This window comes from Mobula hypostoma, chromosome 5 (assembly GCF_963921235.1).
Source record: "Mobula hypostoma chromosome 5, sMobHyp1.1, whole genome shotgun sequence".
Taxonomy (NCBI): domain Eukaryota; kingdom Metazoa; phylum Chordata; class Chondrichthyes; order Myliobatiformes; family Myliobatidae; genus Mobula; species Mobula hypostoma.
In genome coordinates this window covers 83,241,449-83,261,308 of record NC_086101.1, presented here as the reverse complement: position 1 = coordinate 83,261,308, position 19,860 = coordinate 83,241,449, and the positions used below count along the sequence as shown (strand labels likewise).

General features: G+C 39.1%; 1 protein-coding gene across 3 annotated transcripts in view; it reads right to left on the bottom strand.

The window, feature by feature from the left end:
* Window positions 1–19,860, bottom strand: part of zeb2b (zinc finger E-box binding homeobox 2b) — a 149,441-nt gene that overhangs the window by 29,463 nt on the left and 100,118 nt on the right. For 2 of the 3 annotated variants that reach the window (XM_063048612.1, XM_063048610.1), the window contains exon 3: window positions 13,790–14,047. In XM_063048612.1, the coding sequence (XP_062904682.1) occupies window positions 13,790–14,047 (258 nt within the window). The remainder of the gene's footprint in view (window positions 1–13,789; window positions 14,048–19,860) is intronic. The other variant, XM_063048613.1, reaches the window with a different exon arrangement.

The following is a 19,860-nucleotide window of genomic DNA, read 5'->3' as shown; positions in this document are numbered from 1 at the left end:
AATGAAAAACAAAGGTACTCAAGGAAGAAAATGGGGATTAAAAAGTCCCCAAGAATTAAAGGAAGAGAGAAACAAACTCACACAAAAATAGGGCTGTCAGCTTCAAAAAACAATCTAAGTCAGCAATATTAATTCACAAAGATACACTGAAGTTGAGGTATTTCTGGTAAGAGATTAATAGAAATATAGCCATTGTATTGTACTGTTGCTCATCCATGTGACTAATGTGAGTCATGTGTATCATAAGTTTTTCATCTGAGGGTTCTTTAACCGTCTGAGGAAATAAATGACACAATTTTTGTGTAATAATGGCAATGCCCCAGCTTTCTACTTCTCTAACCATCTAAGTACCTTTTTTAGGTAAAGGGTAAGAGATTTTCTTCAGTTCTCTACTATCTGTTTGCTTCACCCAGCATTAATAAATAGGAAAAATGTTTACAGATTTCTTTCTTGAACTCAGTTTTGTTGTTGCAGTTGCATAGACTGTGTGGCACCTAAAGTGAAAACCACTACAATCATGGCCTTGTAAACAAACTAGACTCAAAACAGAACATTCAAGCTGTGTAAAAGAGGCAGTATCCCTTTGGTTAGTCCCTTGAGGCTAGGTTTGAAAGAAAGACGGGCAAAAACACGTTTTTTCTACACACATCGTTGTCCTCGAGTGCAAAATGATCAATGTGCCGCAGTAAATAATACAGCAGCCATAGACGACAGATATCAGAAAGCCTGTTTGTTAAGCACTCCTCAGTACATGTGTTAGTTCTCTCACTACAGATCACTTAATCATTCTTTTTCTTTAACTAATATGAGAAAGCAATAAATACACTCTAAAACAATCATAATGTGCTATTATTTATTGTTCATGGAAGAAATCTCAAAGAGCCACTTGGCTCTGGACACCAAGGGTTGAAGAGGAAAAAGAACCCGATTCGCAGGTGATATTTTTGAGTGTCTGTCAGTGATAATGATGTCATGTTTCCCAGCACACTGTGTCCACCATTGTGGGATAAAAGAATGTCAAGGACAATTCAAAACACAAAACTTTTATTGTGCTGTAACCGGAAGGAACAGAAAGAACTTGAGCAGGTCAACTACGCTCTTCAGCTGAGAACCTATTTCCTGAGAGAGAGAGAGAGGGAGAGGGGGAGAGAGGGAGAGAGAGAGAGAGAGAGAGAGAGAGAGAGAGGGGGGGGAGGGAGAGAGGGAGAGAGGGAGGGAGAGAGGGAGAGAGGGAGAGAGGGGGAGAGTAGATCTAAAAGAGAAGGCCATCTGAACCCATACTGGTGCTAAATATTGATTGAGTGACACAGAAGTAAAATTGTTTCGGAGTTTAGCAATGATAGATCAGAGTTGGGGAATATCTTTATGTGCACGAGTATTTGTAACTGCTTCAATACTGTCTGCGTGCTCAGATTGTGTATCTGTGTAAAGTAATATAGATGAAATTGCTGCTGGAGGAATGAGAATAAATCGCTAAAATAAAATTATATAATCATAGATAGAATCTATGTCATCAGATGATAAAATTATTAATTAGTCAGTGAGTGAATTGTTGGCAAGTGGCAGTTTATCTTCAAGGTTAGAATCTGTGCCTGTGGCCTGAAAGGAGTTAAATGTACAGCCTTCATTATATAAGGATCTCACAAAGTCTTCCCGTTTTCAAGCAGACAGATAATTTTTTGTATCACTTTAGGCATTCACTTATTTCTCCACAGCCGAATTGTTCATCCTACCATGGCCCTAACGACTCCAGGAGCTCCAAGCATTCAGGCCTCCGTTAACAAAACGGGTTGGAGCACAATGGAAAAGACTGCCAGGGAAAGGTGCAGAAGCAGGAAAAATTGCAATGTATAAAAGACATTTGGATAGGTATATGGGGAGAAAAGGTTTAGAGGGATACGGGCAAACATAGGCAATAGGACAACATCTAGATAGACATCTGAATTGTTATGGACAGGTTGGACAAAGGGCCTGTTTCTGTGCTTTACAACTCTATGACTCTGAATGAGACATTGCATAAGGAAACATTGTACACTTTGGAACTCAGAATATTAATGGGTAACTCAACTGAAATTTTTGGGATATCAATTATACGTTTTGTAGTAAGAAAGCATCTCCACTGGCAGGCCATTTACAACTGAAGTTAGGAAACATATCTGGTAAAATTCTGGATCTCTTTTCTGAAAATGAACTCAATTGTCAATTTTAAATCTAAGATTCAGGTTTTTGTTTTTTTTTGGAATTGATTTGAGGGGCCAAGAAATAAAATCAGTTACTTACTTCTCTATATGGCAAAGCAAGTAGCCTTAACTTTTGGTTCACATCTTTCCCTTCTTTGACTACTACTTCCATGTCTTGATTGAGTCAATCCACCACAAAACTCACTCCTACTCTCTCACAGCTGATCATGGTATCTCAGTTCTGTTTGGTTGTGCAAAAGCAGAATGTGTCATGCATGTATAATAAAAATTCCTTACGTTGAAGGTCTGATTTAACTGATTTCAAAACTGACATGGGGTGTATGTAAGTCTGTATTGACTCTATTTACTTCAGCTAAATAAACATCTAAACTTCATGTTCCAAATTCATTCCAGAAAGAAAGAGTTTGGAGCTTCCCCCATACAATTAAGTCGTGTTTTCCTTTGTTTTAGATATCTGACTCTAGTCAGTTGCCTACCTGCAGAAACAGATAGCTCTGATCCAGGGAAAGGGTTAACACACTTGTAATGAAGTTGACTAATGAATCTCTAATGCCTGACCATGTCTTCAGAATGTAGCCTTGACAGCTTTGCAGTGGGCGTTATGCATGTTCTCTGGGGTGACCTTACACTAGCCCATTGTACTTATTAGCAATATGGATTATTGCCAGAACGTACTGAAGCTGGTATGACACTGCCATGCCTTCACTTGTGTAGGCGCAAACTGTGTATGGATTGACTACACATAATGTTCTGCTCCACGCGTGCCTTTAGTGTCAATCGTCGCAGCGCCAAAGTCTTGCTAATTTACTTTAGAATTTAAATATAAGAAAATGTTAAGTGATATAGACTGAGCTGCTTCAAGCTACTAAGTGGCATTCTGGAAGGTATCACTTGTCAAGATTAGTCTCAATGTATACTGATATATTACACAAACTCTCCATCCCATTCCTCATAAGATATTAAATGTGATTTTTTTTAAAATCTTTTTTTAAGCTATCAGATAATCAAAGTGCTCCACGATCAGCAACAAAAATATTAGGTTGGCTCTGATTCTTCATAACTCTGCCTAGTTCCTACTGATATTACCAATGTAAGCACAGCAGATGACTGTAGTATTGGCTTTGGCTGCCACATCGGCCACTGTCAGACAGCCTTTTCATTCACATGTGAACAATGGCTTCTTACACAAGATATCTGAGGGCAACAACCACTCATGGAGCCCTACACCAGCCAGGGGAATGAAAAAACAAAGAATATTCCTGTTATGGGGGAGCCGCAGAAAATGCTTAATGTGCTTGCAGGACCCTTGAATCTTTCCCCCTCCATGAGCTAAGATTCCTTCTATCAAAGTGTTTAAATGCATAAAATTATCTATTCTGACCAGCAGCTACTTGTGACTGAAACCATTAGAAGCTAAACAACAAAGCAATCCAGCACCTAACAGGGTACTAAATTATATTCTATTCCACCTCAACTGTCCACGCTCTATTATGCACACATTTTCAGTTTGGAATTTTTGTCACAGGGAAAATGCTGCATTTTTGAAGATAATAAGCATTATAGTGAAACTTCGCACCTTCAGTATTTGAGTTTTGGCTAATGTCTTTTTAAGATGTAATTATTTAATACGCAGTTATATCATGTAGTACCATCTTGGAACATTTCATAAAGCATTTTGCACTGAATTACTATTGAAAGCAATGACTTATCATGTGGGTAGTCAGAGCTGAACTGATGAAACTTCATGAGAACATAAAAAATAGAAGCAAAAACAGTTCCTGCAGCCCCTTTGGCCTGCTCCACTGTAGATCTTGAATCTTATCCATTTACCCACCTAATCATTATCTCCTTCAATTCCCTCACTATCAGCAACTGAACTTTCAAAGCTATCTTCATGCAGAACAAATACATGAAGAAATTTCCCATTATCACAGTCCTAAACTGCTGATCACCTACACTAAGACTCTATTCCCTCCTTTACCCTTCTGCCCAGTTCGCACACTCATTGGTCCCAAGTTGTTTTTAAGCAACAGTAACATTAAGTCATGGATTCATAGAGACATGGAAACAGGCCTTTCAGCCCAACCAATCCATGCTGACCAATATGCCCATCTACCTGGTACCAATTGCCTGTATTTGGCCCAGATACCTCTAAACTTTCCTTATTCGACTTCCTGTCCAACTGAATTTTATATGTTGTTAGTTGGGAGATTTGACTTTTTGACTGATCAGTGCTAAACGTGAATGAAGTGCAGAGAGCACCGGGAAGAGAAACAAAATGACTTACTGCTTTCTTGGCTATTAAAGTTGAAAGTTTCATTAATGTAACATCCACCTCTACTTCCTTAGTAGTTTGCAGAGATTTCGCATAACATCTAAAACTTTTGACAAACTTCTATAGATGTATAGTGGAGAGTATATTGACTGGCCACCAATGCCTTTAAATGGAAAATCCTACAAATAGTTGTGGATTTAGCCTAGTACATCACAGGTAAAGCCCTCCCAAGTAATCATTGAGCAGATCTACATGAAATGCTGTCGTAGGAAAGCAGCATCCATCATCAGGGATCCCCAGCACCCAGGTCGTGCTCTCTTCTCACTGCTGCCATCAAATAGAAGGTATAAGAGCCTCAGGCCTCACACCACCAGGTTCAAGAAAAGTGATTACCCCTCAACCATCAGGTTCTTGAACAAAAGGGGAAAACTACACTCAGCTTCACTTGCCCCATCATTGAAATGTTCCCACATCCAATGAAATCATGTTCTAGGTCTCTTTATCTTATTATCTCATGTTTTTATTATTTATTGCTATTTACTTATATTTGCATTTGCAGCTTGTTGTCTTCTGCACGCTGGTTGATTTTTCATTGATCCTATTATAGTTACTCTTCTCAGAATCAGAATCAGATGTAATATCATTGGCATGTCGTGAAATTTGTTAACTTTACGGCAACACTACAATTAAGTACATCACAAGTAAATATAGAGGGAAAAAAACAGAGTTACATAAAGTATATATGTATGTCTATTAAATAGTTAAGTTTAAATAAGTGGTGCAAAAAAACAGAAATAAAAAAGTAGTGAGGTAGTATTCATATGTTTAATGTCCATTTAGAAATCAGATGGCAGAGGGGAAGAAGCTGTTCCTGAAACACTGCGAGTGTGCCTTCAGGCTTCTGTACCTCCTTCCCCATGGTAACAGTGTGAAGGGGGTATGTTCTGGATGGTGGGGCTCCTTAATGATGGAGCCGCACCTTGAAGATGTCTTGGATACTGTGGAGGCCAGTACCCATGATGGAGCTCACTACTTTTACAGGTATCTGCAACTTATTTCAATCTTATATAGAAACACCAACCCCATCATAGTAGACTGTGATGCAGCCAGTCAGAATGCTCTCCAGGGTACATTTGTAGAAGTTTTCAAGTATTTTAGGTGACAAACTAAATCTCCTAATGAAATATAGTTGTTGTCTTGCCTCCCTTATAGCTGCATCTACTCTATAGATTTGTTGAGTATGTCCACAAGAAAATGAATCTCAGGGGTACATATGGTGACATATATGTACTTGGAATTAATAAAATTTGCTTTGAACTTCGAACATTATTCCTGGTTGCTCCTTTCAATCATCCTGTTCTCCGTGCCCTGCCTTTCTGAGATCCTTACTTACCTAAGGATTACTGATGGCCAAGCCATGTCTTACCATTCAAAGCCTCCAGCCCAAAATCTACTGCAAATACAAAGCTGGCATCTGCATGTTAGCTTGGCCCACCAAAACAATGCCCAATATCAAAAGCAACACACACAATATGCTGGAGGAACTCAACAGGCCAGACAGCATCAATGAAAAAGAGCAAGCAATCGATGTCTTAGCCCAAGACTTTTCATCAGGACTGAAAAGAAAGAGAAGTCAGAGTAAGATAGTGGGGGAAGGGGAGGAAGACATACAAGGTGGTAGGTGATAGTGAAACCAGGAGTGGGAGAGAGGGAAGTAAAGAGCTGGGAAGTTGATTGATGAAAGTGATAAAGGACTGAAGAAGGGGGAATCTGACAGGAGATGGTAGAACACCATGAAAGAATGGGAAGGGGGAGGAGCACCAGAAGATGGTGATGGGCGGGTAAGGAGATCATGTGAGTGAAGAAAACAGGAATGAGGAATGGTGAAGGAGTGGCGGGGAGATTACCGACATTTGAGAATTCAATGTTCATACCATTAGTTTGGAGACTAATGCCCAATATCAAATGCATTTGGACCTGCTGTGAGAAGCGTCAAAATTCTAAGCCACTATGCCGCTCAAATTTTCTGAGTCAATATTCTCAGTTTTAAATCCCTCCTTGATAAATTGAATTAAGGCATATATTTATTACAAGGAGTCAAATGAGATGTGTTTACTTGCAAATACAACAGAACCAGCAAGTATGTCAAAAGTAGATTATATTCCTTATTTAGATTTGTATTGAGGTTTGTTCCCATGTGAAATTCCACATATATTGTCAGTGTAATTTATAATCAGTTGCAAAAGGAAAATTGTGAATACACAATATTGTGAATTATGTTACATTCACAGACCTGTGCTCTCTTTGAACCAGTACTGATATTTGTTAAATGCAATTCATTTTCAAATCCCAGTATCAGTTCTGACAATCCAAGCAAATCATACCATTTATTTAAAGGGTATTTGAATGGTTGAACCTGGGCATTGAACTTGTACATAAAAGTCAAGCTGATTAGAATCTTCACAGGAAAAACTAAAAGAGATAGTACAGAGAAAATTATTTAAAAAAATAAGAAGACTGTTTTACCTATAAAACATTGCTTTACAATCTTTTTATTTCTTATCCACTTAAGGTTTTAGATAATACTATTAAAAAATAATTGTATTGACATTGTAAATGTTTTTTAAGGACCAGTGGGAGATCTCAAAGAGTGCAACTTAATTCAAAAATCCTGACAATAATGAGAGAAAGTGTTTTCTGTGTTTAACCTCCAGATTAGCTTGCGCAGACAACTTCAAAACCATGCGGTGTTGATACTTCCTCAGAGAAGGATCTTAAGATATGGCAGCAAATTATGTAGAGTGAGAAGTGTAGATAGAACTCAAAAGTTTAACTGAAACTTTTGATGAATAAAAATATTCAACTGCCAACATTACAATATCAAGATGGAACAGGAAGTTTTTAACAGGACAATAATACAAGATAGATAAAGTTTTTATTAATATCATCTGAATTCCTGTCAAAGAGCCACTGTCTGAAAACATTACTGTTGGTCTGAAGTTTGGTTTTCTACTCTTAATAAAACCAAGATTCAAATGTTCCAAAGTGCTTTATGTCCAGTAACATCTGAAATAGGTAGTTAATGTTGCATTGTAGTAGAAATAGTACATAGGGAGAACTTCTGATCATTTCTCAGTTGTCAGTAGTGAAACCAACAACATACATTTATAGATGACACCCAAGCTCATGCCATATGACTTAATTTGTAACATATAATTCATTCTGCAACAAAAGGGACAGGGATTGGACCATGTTCCTACATCCTAATGTTAACAACACTAGGAATCATTATTCTCATTAGATGCATGAAAAGGATTCAATATAAAAGATTAATTTAGAAGTGTTAGTGCCTTCCATAGGAGTTGCATTTCCTTTGGCAATCATCTTCTACCCTAATTAAACATATTTATCTTTCTACCACTCTCTGTTATTTCTTTATTACATTTTAACTTTATTGTTAACAGTTAAACATTTTCAAGTAATAATGAATGTAATTGTGATTCCTCTTTGGTCAAGTGATGAATCTTTTTTAAAAAAGTTGACATTTTTAAGTGCAAAGATTAAAGCTGTGAGTGGTTGTGAATTATTAGATTCACAATACCAAGCACGTGATCCACAGCTTTACATTTACAACCCAAAATATTGTTGATTTTTGTGTTGAAGTGTAACTCTCCTACCATTACTAATTCTGTCAAATGTTCTTCTGCTGGGTGTTCTCAAAAAAAGTTCCAGGACTTTTCATGCAATTATCAAGGACATGTAACTGAAGTGAAATCCCTGGGGCAAGGGTGCAAACTTTAATCAGGAGTCCTGTGCTGTGGCATTCCAATATCGTGCATAGGAATTAATGTTGGCTAGCAGAAGTATTATGTTTTATGAAAATAAGAGGTAAATGCAGCTAATATCCAGACTGGTATAATTTACCAAAGGTTCAATTGCTGAATGTTCAGATATTCGTTTGGTTCTACATCGACAGATTTTATTTGAAGTACAAAATTACAGTACATTTAGGGAGTGAGTCCAGCTTCACTCTCTGAGCAAGAATACTTGCATGCTGGGAATGTGTATTGGAAATTGTCCAAACATAGCGCACCATTTTCTGTTCATTCACCAGAAGCAGAGTGTCACAGAGTGCTCCCTTTGGAATTAACATTTCCTATTTGCAAATTTAACTACTAGTATTTCCTATGACCAAATTCTACTGCCCGAGTCAGAGATGTACCTGGAAAATTCATGCAACCTGAATCGACTGAAGGCTGTTCACAAATGTTAGCACTTATTTCAAAAATAGACAAGATAGCTGACCGTGCACAGATAAGGCTAAGATCAAAGCAGATGTAATCTGCACCAACTTCTGCTTAGCTGCTTGAGGAAGAAGAGGACAATATGGTGGGTTCCTGTAATCACAGGTCCATCTAGACTGAGCTGTCTCCTCTAACCCTCCCCAATGACAAGTGCACTAAGGTTTAAGATTAGAGCAATCAGCCCTGCTGTCGCTGAGTTTTTTTAAAAAGTGGTTACGAAATATCCCACAGGACACCTACTTCCTTGTTTTCAGGTGCCCAGACTTGCAGATGACATTTGTCAGCTTATTTAAAACTGAATAAGTTGCTGCTTTGCGGAAAAAAAATCTTATTCTCCTGCTGTCCTCATGCATTTGTTGCAAGTGCACGGTCAATCTCTTGAACATTCTTAAAATGGTAGTCAAGGATAGCACAATTAGGAAACCCACTTTTAAAAAGTACTGAAGTTTTGTAATCTTATTGCATGCAATGGCAATGCTGTTTAGGAGTGCTTCTTGGCATGAACTGAAAGTTCTGTTTCCCCTTGCTCTCCTGTAAATGCTGACACTCACAGAGGTACAGTTCTGAGAGGTCAGCAGTTTTTTTTTATTCTGCAGGAGCTTCTGTAAAAGCAGGATACTTGACGTTGGTGATAACCAGATAAATGCAATGGTGGATCCTGATCTCTGGGCGGTCTGCAGAGCAGTGGACAGCTCTGAGCCTTGTCGACATTCCAACAGGAAGTCGCACTCATCCAAGTCAGTGGCTGGTTAACTGAAGACTGGCTCTTACATTAGGCAAGGCCATAGTTCAGTTAAACTGAGCACTGGGAAAAACAGAGAAGTCAGACACTGTAATCTTGATCTCAGCAGTCCTAGACCATAATTTTAAGTCACAGAAGGGGCAAAAAGGACAAGAGCGTGGATAACAAAGTAATCACCGCATTTATACCTCGGTATATCTCTGGTCAGGTCACTCGTCTGAGTGCTACTGGTACCATGTAACCCCGTACTACCTGTCGCATGGTCAGGTGGTCAGCGACTAAACAGGCTACCCCACCAGGCTTGCCTGGTGAGGAGGGTGGCTAGACACCCTGCAGGACGAAAAACAAGACCTGTCAAAGGGCGGATGAACCCTCTCATAGGGTCAACAGCCATCTAGCAAACATGTGCCGTGAAGTGCAGAAAGGGCATCCCTTGCATCGAAGCTTGGTCTGGCCATTCATTGCAACAGAATTTCCCCCAGCCGTCTTGGACCCCACCATGCCGCTGGATCTGGGAGGGGATGTCGAGAGGGTGGGTCTGGACCTGGGCAACCCCCTACTCACCTAAAATCTACTCACACACACGCTATTCCTTTCTGAGGAGTGGGGTACCACCCCACTGACTGACTGAAAGGAACCATCATTATCCTATGGGATGGATAGCCAGGGAGAGAGACCTCGGTATTTCAACAGAACAGGTGGCAGGATGGAGATACATTTCTATCAACGGAAATGTAAGGTGCTCCTTCCCTTCACTAGTCCACAGGTCAATTAGCTTCCTTCCACTCCCCCCGCCCCACCCGCCGATCAGGGTAATGTGAAGCCATGGGAAAAGTTGGTTGATGTTCATATGAGCAGCTGGTGTATATCACAAGTCCTGGTCATGTAACCACCAACACCAGGCAAACAATCTCTGAAAGGTATTATAATGGCTGGGGACACCCGTCTTGTACAGGAACGAGGCAATAGCAAAAATTTGCCGAGAACAGTAATGGTCTTGGGGCTATGATCGCCTACGTCATACAACATGGCATATAGGGATGATGATGATGATTTCAACAGAGAATCACTGAAGATTCCATCAGAAGGCTTTTTTCAATAAACCTTTGCACATAATATCAGCAAGAAGGTAGTGGTAATTGATTTATCTGGCATAAATGAGAAGGGTACTAATGGTCTACTAAAGTCAATCCAGAAGTACAGTAATATCAATAGAAAATAAAGTCTCATTGACCAACAAGATCCCAGATAAAATCATCCAGGCCTTCACCATTCATATCCCTGGCGTGAAAGCCAAATGTTTCAGCTTTGTATATCTCCAGATTTCTGAAGGGCTACTGGAGCATGAATATGATGATTTTATCTGGGATCTTGTTGGTCAAAGAGACTTTATTTTCTATTGATATTACTGTACTTCTGGATTGACTTTGGTAGACCATTAATTATAAAATAGGATCTGGATTAACTAAAGCCTCACCATATCATTAAATGGTGACAGCTCAACAATTGTCCCAAGATTAAAGGGTTCAGTGGGATAAAAGGAGAAAAAAAGCATGCTCTGTGGCATCTTGTCCTTACCCATGCGCCAAAAGCACAAAGGACTTTTAAGCAAATAATCCTGCCATGGTGCTTAACATCACTAAGCTATTTCTTCTTGTTTGTGTCACACTTGCTTCAGGTGTTAAAATCCTAGCATTGCACTTACCTTTCAGAATTCCCACATATAAGTTTCACAGGCAGTATATTTTATATCCTCTCTTTAATGCAGGAGTTCCCAACCTGAGGTCCATGGAGCTCTTGCTTAATGGTAATGGTCCATGGCATAAAAAAGGTTGGGAACCCCTGGTCTAATGTATGTCCTGCAGTTATGGCTCGCATCCCTTTGTCCATGCTTATCAGTGATCTAAATGCCTATCCTGGTCTGACCTACAGCTCATATCCCATGCCACCTTCCACCTTACAAAAAGAATTGAAGAAGGCAGCATTAAACGTTCAGGGTGCAGCTCAACACAAGGCCTTGGGAAATAGATGAATATTTATTTTTTTTATGAAACCCAAGCAGTCACGGGCAGAATGTAAACTCCTTACAGACTGTGGCTGGAATTGAACCCAGGTTGTCTGTACTGTAGAGTGTTGTCCTAACAACTACGCTACTGTGCCAACCCTCAATGAAACAATGAAACAAACGCATGTCAGGGTCAAAGGAACCAATTATAGGGGAATAAGCTTGTGTTGAGCATAGACTGGTATGCTGAATGGGATTTTCGGTGCTATAAATTCCAGGTGAGAAAATGTCTCTTCTGACTCATTGTGAACTGTTCCATTGAAGATTCACTACCTTCAACGGAAAAAATGTCAGATTCTTTAGCAAGAGATTTTCTTGTAGCTACATTATATTCTTTCAATGGGTAGCATAAAAGTAACCTTGATGATAAGGGTTTGTCCTACATTATTACATCATGTACATAATATGGGACAGACTTTTATCACTAAGTACATTTTTATTACCACACCTCTCCACTCCCAATGTCTTCCTGTAAAGTCTGAAAATATGCTCATTTATTTGCATTTGTATTTTCCCTCACCAGAAGTATCTTCCCAAGCTAATCCTTAAAGATGGCATAACTCAGCAGCACATTAAAAGAATCCCCAAAATTGGTACATTTTAAATATATATATAAATATATTTCTATTTATATAAGAAATAGATTTCCACTGAGGGTGGGTGGGATAACAACCAGAGGTCATAGGTTAAAGGTGAAAGGTGAAAGGGGGAACATGAGGGGAAACCTCTTCACTTAGGGATCATGAGAGTGTGGAGTGAGCTGCCAGCGGCGCAAGTGGTGCATGCAAACTTGATTTCAACACTTAACAGAAGTTTGGATAGGTACATGGATGGTGGGGGCATGGAGGGTTATGGTCTGGGTGTAGGCTGAAGGGAGCAGGCAGTTTAAATGTTTTGCCATGAACCAAATGGCCTGCCTCTGTGATGTATTTTTCAATGTCTCTCTCTATATTTTACCACAGAATGCTGACAAGTAAACAAAAGCAGGCAAAGTCTGAGTATGTAAAAATGCCACGTTTAACAGATTTGATTATAAACAATCTGCTGTGAGAATTATTCAAATTCAGCTATTGAACTTGGGCTCAGCAGCTCCAGGGGTTCCCAAACTGTTTTAGTGCCATGGCCCAATACCATTCAGCACGGAGTCCATGGATCCAGGTTGGGAATTACTGCTCTGTCCCAACAACTGCTGCAAATGGCCATGCAAGAAATATTTTAAAATGGAGACAAAAAGTAGTGTGAACGTGAAGAAGAACTTCTTTTAAAAAACTGAATTGCTATGATTTGGAATTCACTGCCTGCAGGATGATAGAAACAGAATCGGTTAGGATTTCTACTGAGAAATAGAGAAGCTCTTGAAGGAATATAATTTCAGATCTGTGAAGAAAGACCAAGAAATGCATCTGACATCACAAAGACTTGATAACTAAACACCTTCCTTCTGTGCATAATAATTCCATGATTTTCTGAATGTTGCATTCATCTCACAGACCAGGAAGTTGAGCACATTTGAAGTGAATACTCAGAAAATGCAGCATACACCTTCTTGACATCAAGTATTTGACATTCATTGAATGCCAAAAGCAGGCGTGCATCAATACACGGGATAATAATATTGTCGATATTGAATAAATGGAAATAAAAGTGTTTTAATGTTCGACTGTATGGCATGAGGATCCCAAGATCGTGAAGATTTTATTTTGAACATTGACCTCTTCTCACTATATATAAGAGTATGTAGATCTTTGATTGGCAGGAAATATCAGCAATGAATTTTTCATGTCAGTTCATAGGGACCAGTGTCAAACTACAGGCCTTAGGCATGATGATAAAGTGATGTTATTTCCCCATAATTAAACAATAATTACAATCTGTACTCCTCCCTCATGTTATTCTTTAATTAAAATCCACACCAGGTAAGTGAAAGATGCATAAAAATGTTAACAGGGCTCTTTTATGAGTTTAACTCATTTACAAAGTTGCATTAGCTTCTGAAGGGTGTCACAAAATTCAATATATGATAGTGATTGAATCATCACTTAACCTGCAAAATTTAGAATATAAAACATCTTTAGCTCATTCCACTGTTTAAACAGTGCATTGAGTCAAATTAATTGGAATGAGTTTTGTGTAATGCCAACATCATGTGTTTTAATATTTTTGGAACAGTGATCCTATCACTAGTCTAAAAGATAGACTCACCAGTACCATGTATTGAGACTGGGAGTGTCTCCCTGCTGTGCCAGGTGTGGTCCATGACACAATCTCTCTTCTCACTTTCTTCATCCTCTCTTGGCAACAATACTTGGTTCCCATGTGGGGAAGAATTGTGGTTGGGCATAGTCACCGGACTGGAATCTCGGTCCAGGGCATTTATAATACTGTCTTCTTCTGCAATGTGAAGCTTGTCTTCATCGTCTGTTTCTGAACCCGTATCCACTACATTCTCATAGTTCAAAACTGCAACAGAAAAAAGGAAATAGAGGATCTGAGGGTTAGGATTTTAAAAAAAAGGTATTTGAAACCATAGCTTTCATGAAGTGAACTACAAAATGCTGAACATTTCCTGCATTTGGACCGCATGACCATGTCTTTTTAAATGAATTCCTCTAACCAGGCTATAACGATTGTCCATCTCCTTTACAAAATTTTGAGAACACTGGCAAAACATGCAGATTATGCTTCAAATCATGTTTCAACTGTCAGAACAAGTCAAGAGCAAAAATAAACCAGTTTATTTTTCCACACAGATCTGATGCACTCACACTAGCATTCCTTAAAATAGACAGTTTATAAATAAGGTCTTTGAACTGAATGGAAGGTGGCTGCTTCTGCATTAGTCTGCCTTTCCAGTCATTCAGTGTGCATGGTAGTACATAAATTGTCCACTTTGCCACTAAACAAGAAAGATTAGTGTAATAAACACAGGGGCATTAGTTTAGCTGAAGAAACATACCATCAGATACACATATGCAGACATAACACTGCCAGAAACTGTTTAACCCAGCTCACAGGAAACTCAAATGGACACACTTGCATGCAAATACACATGCTCAAAGCCAAGCCGCTCAGCTATATGACATCATGGGAAGAAGGAACAAGAGAAAAATATCCCAACTCTTTTCAGGCTTCACTCTTTAATAGAGAAATCCCTTGGTTTTATCAGCCGAACTATCTCAAGTAGCTCTTGCCAGCTATCAGATTATACAGAGTGGCAGGAACAGAATTTTGGTTGTATCAGGTTTAGAATCCTGCCCTCATGAATTCGTACAACATTGAAATCTTTTTTTTATTATTAACAATTTCAGGGCATGATATCTGCAGCTTTTGGAAGATATATTGGTTTGTCCTTTAAATGTAATGTTAAAATATTCTTTAAAAATATTAGCCAGACAAAAAAAGGTTATGCTGCGCATATCTACTCATAATATGATCTTTGTACAATCCGCGGGCCTGCACTTGCCTTTCCAACAACTGCACAACAGGTGCAAATTAAAATGAAAACGGCAGCAAAGTTGGGCAAACAGAAATGCTGTCCTGGTTTGAATACCAATTGACGGGCGAAACAAAACCTTTTCAAAGAGGTGTGACCACAAGGGTTTAGCCAAGTTCAGCCTGAGAAATGCCCTTTGAAAATAAATGATTTTTTTACATAAAGTGGGGATATTCATCTTCAATCTAGCTGTGTGGTCCAGATATACCTTGGCACAATTGGTTGCACCCTTCCTTTGCAAGAGCGGTTTAACCATTTCTTAGCAACATGTCGAAGATACTTTATTGCACAAGGGTTCAAGCCTTCACTGGATATATTTGTCTCGGGCTACAACAAAAGGCCCAAGCCCTGGGAAGCTATCAACCCATCCCCTAAAAACTGGTCTCTGGGTGCAAGGGAAATAAAGAGAGGGCTTGAAGGAGTGAATAAAATTATCTAAGGCTGGACAAGCATTAAAAGGCTTTCTTTTCCACAAAAAAACATGCCTTGTAAGGTCTTTTGCTTGTCCACAGCATTCTTTCTGAATAACACGTGAGCAGCTCAGTGCAGTGTGATTCAAATACTTCAGAGAAAAGGGTGATACATGATTAATCACTAGGTACTGCACTCACAAATATCAGCACAAGCTATACAAGCAATGAAGTCATGTCTCAGTGTAGGGGCAGCAGCAGGACATATATCACCCTCAAAGGGCAGGAATACCTTCCCAACCTGCGAGACCTGGACAACAGTAAATATTGTTCTCTTCATAAATACCAATTTCTGTCTTGACAAGAATGTCTCCTCTGAGCAATAAGCAAAAACCGCAACACCAGCAATTGGCTCAGAGACCTCACTTTGACTGTGGGAAAGATGGAACAATAGTGCTTGGTTGAACATTACCATTTTATTGCACCGGTAAGCCCAGCACTCCTTCACCAAGACAACAACGATGGATACTGAAGTTGTCCTTTTTTTAAAAAAAAGCAAATCAGTAATCAACTTAGTAGTAAAAGCATTCTTGATGGAATCAGAAAACTACTTATTCAATAAATCGTGCAACCTCCAGATTTTTAATTAATGCAGTTTACAAAAACAGAAATGGTCTAATCCACCTAGATACCTGAAATAACAAAAACATGTTCCCTTAATTGGCAATAGTGTGAATTTGAACTAAAATAACAATCCACTGTTTTGTTTATCATTTCAAAATAAAGGATTTAATTCTTTTTCCTTATAAAATGACAAAAAAAAAACAATCCAGTTTTTTCCCTAATAGCTGCAGGGACTTTATTCTAGTGCTATATGCTTCTGGTGTAAAGTGGGCCATTTTATATACATGGCTCCTCTAGATTTACCCAAAAGCCACCACTGAAGTTTAAATCATCAGGCTGCAAGTTGGCATCCGTACAGGGTATTAATTCAACCTAAAAAGAAGTGGGTGCCTGAAAAATGTTCCAGAGTTATTTTGTAATCAGTCACAGATGAAGAGAAAGAGAGAGAGAGAGTGAGAGGGAAGAAGGGAAGTGTGAGTGAGAGAAAAAGAGAGAGATGACTATTTGCTGGCCCAGAGTAAACAATAACCCCATATTAGTCCCAGAACAATGCAAAATTCCTGCCGAGTGAATGACTGCAAAGCTTAGCAAACTAAGCATGTAGAAATCTCATTGCGATCCATGGAAGGATATCCATGGTGGAAATACCCCCAGTGATCAAATCATTCAAGCTCAACAGTGCCTAACTTTCAACAGTCGACCCGGCTTTTCAAGTTTGTAAAGAAAGTGTTTAGTAATTTTTTTTTAAACTTTCTCCAACTTCTGTTGGTGCAAAATTTTCTTTAAGTTATTTCTAATGTGAAAATGCCTCCTTTGAGCCATAATTTTCAATGGTACATTTACTGAAGGGAAGTTCATCTATTCAAATAAGTATTTTATTTTTCCTACCCAAGTTTTGTTTTATAACAGAAATATTAACCTTGCCATTATGTATCAATGTGCTGTATCACAACAGAACATTTTAGAGATATTTTGAAAAGTAAAGTAACAGGGTTTCAGCCTTCAACAGGACAAGATACTGGACTCTAACTTCAACTCTTAAAACATGAAGGGACAAAACCTAAACATTAAAAAAGTCACACCAGTGTGGCTTTAGATTACCATCCCTTCCTGATACAAGAAGAAAATAAAATGTATGCTTCCATCTTGCTGCAAGCTGTGCTGCAATATAAATAAATAATGCTCTAAGTATGATCTGGGTACAGCATGCACCCACACACATAAGCAATACCACATTAACTCACTCTTGTGATTTTATTTTCTCATTTTAAAGTGCAATACAGATGTTCTCATAAGTCCAAGAAAGTGTTTGCCTACACAGCTTCTCCAGCTCTTCTCACTGAAGTATGATGTACGTATATGAAATAAAACAAAGTAAATATATTTCTGAAGGCTGTGTGTGCTTTGGTCCTGTATTTCTCCTTCTAAACCGTACATGGTGATAAGATAAAATGTCTCAATGGGAACAGACTTACTGTGCACTTTTAAGGCTGCTCTGTTCCTACAACATTTTTCTGAACCATTGAAATTCAGTCTCAGCCAGCCAGACACCTACACAAACTAAATGGCTTTAGTGAGATTGTCAGAGAAACAATTATCGAGCTGCTTTTGCAAAAAAAAAGCTGGCTTGAAAAAAGACAGTTCCACCTCAAAATGGCTTTATTCTAACAGAATAAAGGGTTGCAAGGACATGTTGCATTAACAACACCATGTTTGGCAAGCCATTTTTCATTTTGTTTGCAAATGTGCAAATCATGTTCAACGTGCCATTGCATCACTAGCAATTGATATCATCATTATTGTAGAAATGACACACAATGCTGCCCCTTGCAAAATAAAAGAGATTTGCCAGGCAGTTCTTCTTTATAGGTTTTACAGCGATCATAACATTCCCACAACACATCAGTTGCTGTGTTGTAAATAATATGCAGAACATCAGGACTGAAGTCCTCCTTGCCCCATTATATGCAAAGAAATAGAAAGAATTCACAGCACAGAAACACGCCATTTGCTCGGATGGGTAATAAACACCTTCTCTGAAAAGTGCCTGCCATAATGCTTAATAAAATATACATTAGTATCCGCTCCCACTTTGAGTTGATTGATCAGGTATTTGCCTGGTGTACTGAGCTTAGGCATTCCAGTGATGACCCTAAGAATCCTTAACAACAATTTTGAAGTTATGGAGTCCCTTTCACACAAGAAAATATCTCTAAGTGCTTAAGGAGAGTTAGCCAATTGAGCTTGATGCTAAGCTGCAAGGAAATATTAAGTCACTTTCAGAAGCTGAGAAGACCGTCAGACATAGGAAAAGTATTAGGCCATTTAACCCATCGGGTCTGCTCTGCTGTTCCATCTTGACTGCCTTATTATCCCTCTCAACTCCATTCTCCAGAAAGAGAGATAAACCAAGAATCACCATAAAGGAGGAAGGGGAGATAGGTGATGAAATTTAAGAAAAAAGAATGCCGAAGGCAAACCTGCCTAGGACAGAATTTGGAGATGACCAGCAGTTGTAGGAGCAGAAAGTGCTATAGGTGGGATTTGATAGTGTCAGTTTTGACGTAGGTAGTGTGGTTTTCAATCACTTCAGGCTTATGAAGAATCCAGTAAAGGAAGATGGCCAGGAGTGTACTAAAATTGTGGTCCAAAGGTAAGAAAAGAAAAGGTAGATAACAGTTTCAGCAGCAGATCCGGATCAGACTGGTGTTTTAGAGGTGGAACCAGGTGGTCTAAGTGATGTTGCAACTTCATGATCCAAAGCCATTCTCAGAGACAAGATGTCGCACAGAAGTTGCAAATGGCTTAGTTCAGTTTGGACGGTCAGAGAGAAGGGATGGAATCAGAGGCTAAAGAAACAACGTTGGTGAAAGGGAATTTTAGCAACATCGTAAGTAAAGGAAATTTCTGCACAACCAGTGCTATATATTGCACAAGTCATCTGTAGACAATTTAGAGGGAGTAGAGTGATGAAGAAAGGTGAAGATGAATGTCACAACTATTCATGCAGAAACAGATGTAGTGACTTCTACTAATGTAGTTATAGGTTTTAGTGGAGTGGTGGGGAGAAGATAAGTCTCTACTAAAGGAGGTGCAAGGCACTACTTCCCTCCACTCGCCTGTTGGTCACCACTGGGCAAGGTGTAGCATCTGCTTAGCCCCCCGATCAAGGTCATGTGAAGCCATGGGAGCAGGTGGTGGATGGTCGTATGAATAGCTGGTACATGTCACAAGTCCTGTTCATGCAACGACTGATGCCAAGCAGACAATCTCTGAAGACTATTGATAATGGCTGGGGTCACCCATCTTGTAAAGACACTGCCCAGAAGAAGGCAATGGCAAACCATTTCTGCCGAAAAAATTGCTAGGCACAATCATGGTCAAAGACCATGATCACCTGCATCAGATGATACGGCACATAATGATGACGATGACAGGTTTTAATGCTGATGACAAGTAGTAGAGGCCAAGGATAGATTCAGGAGGACACCACAGACACTGGTGAGATTCAGGATATACCTGCAGGTGGTTATCTGATTACAAATGGTTAGATTAAAGTGAAGACAGGTAAGTGCATTCAAGTCATTAGAGTTGATGGATATGGACAATTGTGTCAAAGGCAGCAGAGAAGTCAAGGAGGATGAGTTGGGTTAGAAGGCTCGGTGGTACAACTAGTAAAGCTGTTGTCTCATAGCTCCCTAGTTCAATCTTGACATCTGGTATTATCTGCATGAAGATTACGTAAA